The sequence below is a fragment of the Oxyura jamaicensis genome, chromosome Z, assembly GCF_011077185.1.
Source record: "Oxyura jamaicensis isolate SHBP4307 breed ruddy duck chromosome Z, BPBGC_Ojam_1.0, whole genome shotgun sequence".
Lineage (NCBI taxonomy): Eukaryota > Metazoa > Chordata > Aves > Anseriformes > Anatidae > Oxyura > Oxyura jamaicensis.
In genome coordinates this window covers 78,569,611-78,580,637 of record NC_048926.1, presented here as the reverse complement: position 1 = coordinate 78,580,637, position 11,027 = coordinate 78,569,611, and the positions used below count along the sequence as shown (strand labels likewise).

The following is an 11,027-nucleotide window of genomic DNA, read 5'->3' as shown; positions in this document are numbered from 1 at the left end:
CTGGCTTGGGGTTTTCTAGAATGCAATGCACTATACAATTGTGTAATTTTATCCTTTTAAAAGTTCCCTGAATAGTCATTAAATCTTTGGAAACTAGCTAATCTCCAGGAGGATGCTATAGGTCTGGCTATTTTCCAGGGTCTGCAAGAGGCTATGACAGCTTAACATGGCAAGAAAAATTGTTTCTAAGTCACTGCAAGACTGGGTCAAAGACCCTAGCCTGCTGAAACCCAGTTGGCCTTCTTAATGACTCCATTCTTCTCTGAGGTCCAGAATCAGCCTCTGTAATCAAGAGGTGACACAGAGCCGAGGAGTCGAGGGGAAGTTTGACATGGAGTCCAGAGAGCTTGTGAATTAGGAGGGATCTGTTAGATACCGGTCACTGCCACTTTTAGTTGTGTTGTACCAAGTATCAGATGTGTTGAAGCACAATAGTAAAAGAGCTTTATGAGAGGTACGAGTTTGGTAATAATGTGGAGAGTAAAGTAACACACAATGCAGCAGAACAGACAAAACAGTATTGCATGTTGAGAAGCCAGAGATAATGATAAGGATCATTATATTTGTCCTGAATACCACTCGTTACCTTACTGCAGAGGATAAGTATATCACTTTTAGCGTGCTCCCCTCTCCAGAGGAGGACTGTGTGTTTGAGCATATGTGTGTCTGCACAGTCTACTAGTCTGTTCTTCTGTCTTTTTCCTTATAACCTTTTCATTCTTTATTCAGTGCCAAGGAAATCTGGCACAAAAGGAGAGACAAAAGCAGGGGTCTTACAGACAATGAAATACCAACAAGGTTCATGAAAATGTTGTGTTCCTGTGTAGAAAAAGAGATCAGGAAAGTATTCCCAGAAAGTGTCCCAACTGAAGGCAGGGTTGCAGCATGATTCCTTACACACAGATGCAACAATGGCTCTACAGAAGGATGGGCAGGGGGCAAGAGATGCCCCGAGAGACCCAGAGACAGGAAATCTTCTCTGTACATTGCACTTTTCCCCCAAAATGCAATTCGTACAGAACAAGGCATTAGTTCCAGCACTCAAAAAGCTAGAGCTGGACCTCTGACTGCAGAGCACTTGTGGATAATTATGTTGCCTAACCTTATCACGTTGCAATTCAGGGTAGGTGGGCAGGGAGAAGGGTACAGGATCAGTGAGCTGGACCAGCCATGTCAACCAAGGCACCAGCCAACCACTCTAGATTGGTGAGTTTTGCAAGGGGAAATTTTGCCTCTACTCTGTTAATTTGGGGTAGAATACCAGCATGGTTTTACTGATTTTGATTTTTGAGTTTGTTGTGGTTTAAAACCAGCAGGTAGCTCAGCACCACCACACCACTTTCTGATTTCCCCTCCACAAAAGGACTGAGGCAGAAAATATGAAAAAAAAAAAAAAAAAAAAAAAGCACATGGGTTGAGAAAAGGACAAGGATATCCCTCTCCAATGGATATCCCTCTCCAATTACTGTCATGGACAAAATGGGGCAGCTGCTGGGCTCTGCTCACAGGGGCCACCCCTCTATCCCCTCTGATACCAAAACATTGCCATGTAAACCCTATTGGTTTACTGTGCCTGCTAAGTTTATGAATATAAAATGGATTAGTTATTTATATGTACAAGTGAATTTTCATTTTTACAGTGTTGTATTGTGTCTATTAACTCTGTAAAACAACAGCTGATTGAAGAAGTCCTCTTTATAATTGGCTTGTTTCAAGCTATTAGCAGTAGAAATCAAACATGACTCTGTCATGTACCTAACATCTAAACCATAAAGGAGAGATAAGTGGGTGTGGAGAAGTGGAGAGAGTCATTCAAGTTGTCTCATCTTCTTAAGGTTCGATTAAAATGCATTTATAATTTTGTCTGTGAGTCAGGAATAGCTCATAGGATTAAACCTGAAGTTTTATGGATATGAATTTTGAAAAGCTCTGCATTGATAAAGCCTTCCACAATTACCAAAATGTGTTTGAGATGTCCACAATATGAACTTGGAAGGCTCAGATCTCATAAGGGTGAGCACCACCATTTTGTTGGCGTGAAGAAAACACAAGATTTAAGTCATGTGTCCCCACAAATTAAGTAGCATTTTTGCTTCTGCAGGAATAAGACGTCCTTTTTCTTCAGTCTTCTGTAAAATACAGAAATGAAGTCTAATTTTTAATATATAAATGCAGTAATACAGAATCAAAGTATGAAATTGTAGTACTTGGGGATTTAACAGTGCAAAATTGAGCATTGCCATAAAGACAGCAATTAGGGAAAGTACTTTTCCAAAGAAACAAAAAGCTCAGAGTAGAGGCATCCTTTCTTAGGAGGCAAAAAGAAACCAGGTAGAGAACAGACACTAAACACACAGCATCAGCATAGCCACTTAACACAGGAGTACTATGTAATCTCGGTGTTGTAACTGAGATTTCTCAGCCAGGCTTCAACTGAAACCTAACTGTGAGCTGTCTGATAATGTTTATAGACAGCCAAATGGACTCTTTGAAGCATTTTTGACCAAAGAACTCTTAAAGCTAAATTTGAGAAATCTTACAAATATTGACTTTGTGTACTGTTGCTTGTGTTGGACAGTCCACAAAGACCTGCTTCTCATATTCTTTTACCTTAATGCAGTGGGTGCCTGGTAGATCAGTTAAAGCCTGTTTGAGGCCAGGCAACATTTTAAAATTGTTAGCCACTGATTTGATTTTGTTTTTATCTTTTTCATCTCTGTTATGTATCTTGGTGATGATGTTCGTGTTTCTGAGCATTGATTTCAGCTGCTGAACCTGAAATTCATCTGTTTTGACTCTTTACTAAGTATCTGTTCTAGCAGTGCTTTTTCCTTCAGCACTACACATTTGTAGCATACTGGAGTCAATAAAAAGTAAACACTATGTCTAGAAGCTCTGAATCAGTATTTCACAGCCATGTTCACAACTCTCTCCTCCCACTTGTCCTGCCAAAAACATGCATTTAGGAATGGCAGGGCACTGTTAATGTCATCCCTTACATCAAATTCAAAGGAATAATTTAATTTAGTTACTCCTCCTTCTTCTGTGAAGAACATGAATTGCTGTCTGCTACTTTTTTTTTTTTCCATTTCTTCCTCCTATATCTTTCTCCAGAAAAAAGAAAAAAAGAGTCGTGAGCCAGTAAAAAACACAGGCTATTCCAGTCTAAACAGTATGTGTCCTTTGCTGTTAGTGTTTATTCATATGTGTAAATATGTTTAAATGAATTGCTTTCTGGGTGGGTATCTTAACCTCTTAATGCTATCAGATGTGGTGGGAGTGGGGGGTACTAACGCAGGCACTTTGCCATATTGCTAGCTTCATTCTTTTTTGACAGCTTCCAGTTTCAGAAGGAGGAGGTCTGTATAGTCTTGTCTTGCTACTCATAACAGGAGACCTATAGGATCACTGTGGTGTAGACAAGTTTCTTTCCCTAAATTATAATGTAAAACCTTCCACCTCTGGACAGTTTATGTTACTCTAACACTGCTGAGTCTTTCTTGCAGCCTATGTCAAGGATTGAACTTTCCAAATTATGTATTTCAGACATTGAGAAAGAAAGGACTTAATGGCTGTGACAGTCCAGACCCCGATGCAGACGATTCAGTAGGTCACAGCCCTGAGTCTGAGGACAAGTACAGGAAAATTAATGAAGATATTGATCTAATGATCAGCAGACAAAGATTGTGTGTAAGTATTCTGAGCTCCCATTCATTTTTTTTACTTTTTGATATTTCTCTGAACCTGGCAGGCATTGAACAAGAAAGAAAACAAAGGCTGTGAAAGCCCCGATCCTGACTCCTCTTACGCCCTCACCCCACGCACTGAAGAAAAATACAAAAAAATTAATGAAGAATTTGATAATATGATCAAGAGCCATAAAATACCTGTAAGTACCAAAGGTTAGATGGCTGTCTGCTGATAACTGCTGCAGTAACAAACCATAACCCTTTCAGTTCTGGCTTCTTAATGAAAACATTTCAGCTGGAAACAGGCTTTAATAGCCCGATATATAATTAAACACTGTGGTCAGAAAATTTCACACAACATATTTTTTTTTCCAAGTCTCTACCTCCGACACGCAGACAAAGCCTACTATAGGTGAAACCTACAGAAGGAAGTGAAATATACATATATACATTATATTCACTTGATTTACAGAACTGTTTTACCACACCACTTGCACAAATTATACTTAAAAAATAACGATGGAAATCTTTCTTTGTGGACAGGCTAACAAACCCACAGAATACTTTCTGTGGTGATATAGAAAAAACGATGTAGAACTGAAATTCCTTTATATATAGCAATTAGTACATTCTGTGCGTGTCACTTCAGTTCTCAAGTGTCTCTGCCAAATACAGTTTCAGCACTGAAGGGTTACAGCTACTTGCTCGCTGCAGAGAAACAGACTGCATGAGAGCCTAATGGTAGGATTCAGACATGTTTGTGTGTTGGGGTGATTTTACGGCTTTATCAGAGAATTTGCTTTGACCTCATCAGCATTTCTTTAATGCTTTAACATGAGCTAAATTTTGTTTTAACCAAGTCAAAATTTCTAACCATCAGTCATATGCCTTGCCAGATATCTAAGAGAAATAACTCTGCATGTGCTATTTTGTTTGCACAAGACATACAGGGGGAAAACACTTTGTCATTATGCTTAATACAAGATTTTTAAAACTGACAAAAAGAATATGGAGGTTACAAAGACTATATATTTGGCCCTTCTTCTGTAAGGAAGAAAGGGTAGCAGCCCAAAGATTTGCCCAGGTCCAAGGAAGCATCTGAATTTGGATAGATAACTGCTTGCTTCTAGGAAAGATCATTTGGATGTGTTCCTTGCTCATTCCCACATGAGGTTGCATGGTTAGCTACCAAAGAGTAGCTAATTTCCAAGAGTACCAAATTTCCATGAACTCTCAGGAGAAAAAAAAAATCACCCGAGTTAATTAAAATATGAAGCAGTTTTGACATCCTGTCAAACATGTTTTTGCAAAAATAATAATAATAATAAAGATTTTTCAGGTAGTCCACAATGGCACCAAATTTGACAAGTAAGTGTTGGGAATGACTTCTTAAGAAAGCCCAACATGTATATGGAACATCAGGGAGGTAGAAATGTATATTCCATCTTTCTTACCTCCCTTTTTATTTACTTCGTTTATGTAGGCATTTTTCTCAACATAATAGTTTTAAAGCTGTCACCATGAGTTTGGTTTCTCAGGGTGGAACTCAGTTTGACAAACAATGACTGCAACATTTAGCACGACTGTTATAAGCTAAAATACTTAGCCATTTTTCACATCAAAACCTTAGCCATCACCACTCCTTTCCTCTTTCAAGAATGACCTATGCTTTGTTCAAATCAAAGTGACAAAAATTTCAATAGGATTTGACCAAGAAACTCTTCCACCTTTGAACAGGGTTTGAGATGATTCTTCAGATCATCTGTTTCTCTCATGCATTCTCTCTTTTCTTTTGACAAAGCAGCTCATGTTATAACTATTTATAATTAAGACATGGAGGGAAAAAGGAAAATGATAAGAAAATACATTTCTGGCTTGTGGTGAGTTCCATCACCTCCTTTACCTTCTAAGCATTTGAGAAAATCATCTTTACAACAAAACTGAGAAAGTTCAAGGAATTAAAAACAGTATAGATAATCTACAAATGGTACATCACATTCGCCCCCCCAAAAAATTAATGAAATTTCTCTCTAGTTGTTTTCATTAAATCTACCACTTTTATATTAAATATGGTCCTGTTTGGCCATTACTTCTTCAATTGTCTTGCTTTCCTGATCTGGATTTTGGTTACAATGTAACTTCCTACCTTGCTGGGATGTTACAAGGTACAATGCATTATCTTTCTGTGAAATTGCTTTAGAGGTGCTTCAGAGACACATAACTACAAAATGTCACCATTTCTTTTTGTGTAAGACTGGATATCCCTTTTTTGAATACTTCACACAGAGTTAAAGGTCTGTGTGCTCCATCAAGCTGCTTTCCACAAAAGGAAGAGTCAGTAGGTGATGTCCCCTAATACAACAGGAGCTCCTTCTCTTAGCATAAGCCTAGATTTTATGGGCAAGGTGGAACTCAAAGCTTGTACATAACTGACATTTGTATACATAAGACATCAACCTTAACTGTACAATTCAATATAACCTCAGGGAAGTCAGAGAAGTTATATTCATTTGCTTGTGATCATCAAAGGTAGCCAAGAAATTTGGGGGAAGAAAGCAAAATTAAATGAAAAGTCAACAAGTCATTAAATCACTATTTACAAAAAATGCAAAACGATGCAAAGCTTATGCCTCGTCTTGTAAGAGAACAAATCTGCTGCCAAATGACAATAAAATTGGCTTTTCCTCCTAACGGCTAAGGCCAATAATGTTTCCTCAGATAATTTTCTGGGGATAAGTATTCATATTGTTCTACAACATCTGATAATAATTACACATTATTTGTAGTTTTCATGAGCGATGAAAGCAGAGGAGACAGAAATAGTCCTCTAGAAGGGAGCTGTAAGTATCTCTGTCTCTAAATAAATGAAAATCTAGTTGAACATAGGAGGGGAAAAAATAAAAAATAAAAATAAAAAAATAAAAAAATATTTAACACAGAATGTTTGGCCCATGAATTTTCAAGGGTTTCGAGTCTCCAGCATTTTGCTTTGTACAACACTCTTCAGTTCATGGAGCTCACATCTAACATAGAGTGCCGGACGCTTGCACTTCCCTTTCAAGTAAGCAATCTGCTCTCTTTAGCAATTTTGTCCAAAGGAGAAAAGATGGGAAAAAGACTAAAATGTGACAAAGCTGCATACATGTTAAGAGTACGACCATGTCTGTGTTAGTAAACGAACAGCAAAGAGCACTCTGAGGCAGCAGAAGGCATTTATCTCTGCAGCGGATTGTTTTAACAGTCCCTGGCATGCTTTTGGCACAGGCCAAATAATGCTCTCCCAGACTGTTTCTTAGCTCTATTTGGTAGTTAGCCCAGGCCAGAAACAATTCCCAGTTGTCGGCTTATATGTAGCCATGATGTTGTCGAGGTTGAGAAAGTTTCGTAGTATGAACATGTACTGCCCTGTGGCCTCAGATGGCCTTCATTCCTAGGCACATTTAATTTACTAATATAGATATTACGCAAGTGCATCATAAGCTTTAAAGTCCATCAGGCGTAACTGGAATAGATATGCCCTGTGACTTAGCACCAAGAATGACTAGAGGATCTATACTAGGTTGCACTTCTTGGTAAAGGATATACGAGACTGTAACAAAAGTTGGGCAGCCAGAGGAAAACTGTAACTAGACACATACCTCTTAATACCAGTGCTTATCCAGACAAATTCCCTCTCTAACCTTTGGCTACTGACAAGAAGAACAAAAACTCCTATATTCCAGAATATTGTGTGTATTGCTCTGCAAAGCATAGAATAAACTGACTTTGCAGTAATAAAATTGCTTATTAGGTGTCCATAAACAAGCGTAAGCATATCCAGATAGTAGATAAAACAATAAAAATAAATCCATTACATATGTATAAACCAAGAAAATGTTTAAGTAGTTTAAATACTATTTCAAAATGACAAAAAGGAACACGAAGGAACTGTTTCAACAATGTTTTGTATGATTCAGTGATGACTACTGAGAGTGGCAGCAGCAAGAGAAACCAAGACTGGGGCTCTTTCGTTCTGTAATAACATAGGAAAAAGAAGGTTCCAAACCCTGAAGTGTCCAAATGTGGAAGACAGAATAATAATAAAAGCAGATGAGCCTGATTTGCATTGTTCGAGGGTTTTATATTGGGTAGATGGACAGAAGTTGAGATTAGGAAAACAGGCCAGGGAAAACAGCTGTCTAAGTAGGTTCAGAGGGCAGATTTCACAAATCTTGTGACACTGATGAAGAAGATACAGTACAAAGAGATCTGCAGTGAGTGACACTCAATCTGACAAAGGATGGCACTCAAGCAGCTAGGAATTGTTTGAAGCCTTTGGAACTGGACTGTGTGCTCAGAGCAACCAGGCAGAAAGATCTGCACCACAGCAATGAATATTACTTAAACCCACCAACTCTTCAGGAAAAATGGCCATGGGGATACACCTCAGGTTCTCGGCCAAATGGAAGCAAGTTCCAGAGATGTGGGGTATCAGCTGAGGAGCCACATCTGCAGGTCCATCTGATCAGGTGCCCTAACTGGTCTCAGCCATCATGGACGAGAGAAGCCATCTCCCACAAAACCAGGCCACAGGCCACGCAGAGGGTTTCAGAGCTAAATTAACACCTTGAAATAAGTCCCAAAGCATTTGTGTAATGTATCCTTCACATCGTGCTCTGAACTAAAACCTTGCTCTGTGTTTCAGTGGTTAAGCAGAATGATGGCTATATATTTAGAGCAAAATTATGTCTGCTGCCAGAAGGGGGGGAGAGGGAAGAAGAAGAAGAAAAAAAAAAAAAAAAAAAAAAAGGAAAGAAAAAAAAAAAAAACCTTGGAAGGATAAAAGTAATCTGATGACCAGTGCTGTAATATGCAGGGCACAGCCAAAAGATCTAACCACCCAGAGAAAATAAATGTGGGTGGTATAAGGTCAGGGTGTCTCTGCTGCCTGACATAGGATCTTGAAGACTTAGTGCTATCAACTGCCAACAATAAAATTAAAATTTGTGAGTTCCTTCCTCTGAAAATGTTACAATTCTGGTTTAAAGATTTTCTTGAAGAGTTGAGACTGTTGAGGTTTGTAGGATTTTTAAAGGGGTTTAAATTAAATTAAGGGGTACTTTGTTTGCCTTAAGGTATTTTAAAATTTAAGATGCTGTTGAGTAATTCTAAAAAAGTTTTCTTTCCATTCAAAAAGGAAGGAAATTAATTATTAAAAAAGCCAGAAAATTGAATATGGAGTTCTGGTGTATTTGAGTGATGCCAGAATCAAAGATTTTAAACAAATTCAGGCACACAAGAAAACCAACCAACCAAGAAAGACTGAGCTGGTCTTTCTGAAAACATAGTGAGAATCAGGTACTTCATTTCATACCCCCTGTCAGATGCAGAGTCAGAGTAGACCACAATTTGCTGTGCTTTTGAAAGGGACTAAGGAAAGTGGCTCAGAAGAGGGTGCTATCTTAAAGGGTGACAACTTTATGTTGAAAAGGCATCACCAAACACACACACAAAAATAAAACACAAAGATCCCAGGGACTCATATATATCTAAGATTCTTGCTTTTGCTAAATGTGTCTGAGTAGAACTTCATTTCTTGTAAGCCCTTCCCAGGCTCAGATAGAAACTTTAAAAAATGTCATTTACTGTGTTGGTGGCTTTAACGTAATTTGGGATCATTTTGGTTGCTAAAGCAACATAAGCTGAAATTAAAGCTTTCCCTTTTGCATTCCACCCCTTCTAATTTTTCTCCATGCAATGAAGTCATCATAATCATCCACCTTTGATCTTGCAGTCATCTGTGACACTAGATTAAGATATCACAAATGAACAATTACGACTTCACTGAATGAAAGAAAAAAAGAAAATTAAGCTTCACAAGGCAGGGTTTTGTTTTAAACAAAAAAAATGAAAAAGAAATAAAAGAAAAGGAAAAAGGGAAAAAGAAAAAGAAAGAGAAAAAGAAAATGAAGAAGAAAAAAAGAAAAAGAAAAAGAAGAAAATCAAAAAGGAAAAAAAAAAAGAAAAAGAAGAAGATAAAAAGAAAAAGAAAAAGAAAAAGAAAAAGAAAAAGAAAAAGAAAAAGAAAGAAAAAAGAAAAAGGAAAAAGAAAAAAAAAGAAAAAGAAAAAGAGAAAGAAAAAGAAAAAGGAAAAGAAAAAGAGAGAGGAAAAGGATAAAAGAAAAAGATAAAATTTTCCCAATTCTTACCAAGTAAATAGGCAAGCTGTATTAAAGGAAGATGGAAGCTTGATTTTTTTAAAATCATGCTTAAAAGTAACTCTGAAACTATTCTCTTGACTCTTAGGCTGGGGGACCTTAAATATTTCAACTATCAACTACCAAATATTTGAACTAAATATAGAGTAACTGTACTTGAAGGCTGTTGTGCTTCTGTACTATTCTTGTCTTTGTTTCCCTTTTTTTGCTCGTACAGGCTGTTCCACCACCAAACTTTGAGATGCCAGTTTCTATCCCAGTGTCCAACCACAACAGCTTGGTGTACAGTAACCCAGTCAGCTCACTGGGGAACCCCAACCTTTTGCCGCTGGCTCATCCTTCTTTGCAAAGAAATAGCATGTCTCCTGGCGTGACACATCGGCCTCCGAGTGCAGGTAACACAGGTAGGCTCTACTCTGTCCCATCCCTTTAAATGCTCTTTACTGGCTGCTTGTGTGCCTTGGGTCACTTTAAACTGTACTCTTACAGACAAGAACTCTGTTTGTACGAGTCATAACAGTTTGTCCAAAATTGCTGTGTTGAAAAATCAAAAGAGCCAAAGAGGTTTCTAGTCCCAATATAGAAAAGAGAAAAAAAAAAAAAAAAAAAAAAAGTTCTAGAAAAAGCTGAGTATTGACTGAGATTAAGGGAAATCAATAAAGGATAAAAGGGCAGACAATTTGCCGTTTCATAAAAACGCAGCTTGTCTACTTACTTCATGCAAGAGCTCGCTACACCATAAAACTTAAGGGGGCAGGGGGAAACGTGGCTGATGCAAACAAATTGAAACAAGTAAAATAGGACACTCATTGCCTAAATTTCAAGTTTAGAAGCTAAACACAGAATTTATTATTATCAGTAGTTCTGTAATGGCTAAATGTTTGTCGAATGGCTTGTGTAGCAAGAAGCTGTGCTTCACTCTGGTAACGATGAGGGCTCACCTCCGAATAGGATAAATGGGGATTAAGTTAATTCAGTGTGCCTTGTTGAAGCAACATCAACACCCTTAAGGGTTCAAAGAGACCTCTGAGGTCTCCAACTGCAAAGAGAAGTTTCTAAAATCGTTAGAATGGATGTCTATGAAAAGCTGAGGAAATTAAAATGAAAAACTGTGCAACTACATATGACAGCGTATGAATTA

General features: G+C 37.9%; 1 protein-coding gene across 18 annotated transcripts in view; it reads left to right on the top strand.

Moving 5' to 3' along the window:
- Positions 1 to 11,027, top strand: part of MEF2C (myocyte enhancer factor 2C) — a 143,463-nt gene that overhangs the window by 97,455 nt on the left and 34,981 nt on the right. For 12 of the 18 annotated variants that reach the window (XM_035310348.1, XM_035310346.1, XM_035310351.1 and 9 more), the window contains 2 exons: positions 3,547 to 3,690; positions 10,104 to 10,290. In XM_035310348.1, coding sequence (XP_035166239.1) covers positions 3,547 to 3,690; positions 10,104 to 10,290 — 331 coding nt within the window. Of the gene's footprint in view, positions 1 to 3,546; positions 3,691 to 3,751; positions 3,890 to 10,103; positions 10,291 to 11,027 lie in introns of all 18 variants that reach the window. The other 6 variants (XM_035310356.1, XM_035310359.1, XM_035310362.1 and 3 more) reach the window with 4 other exon arrangements.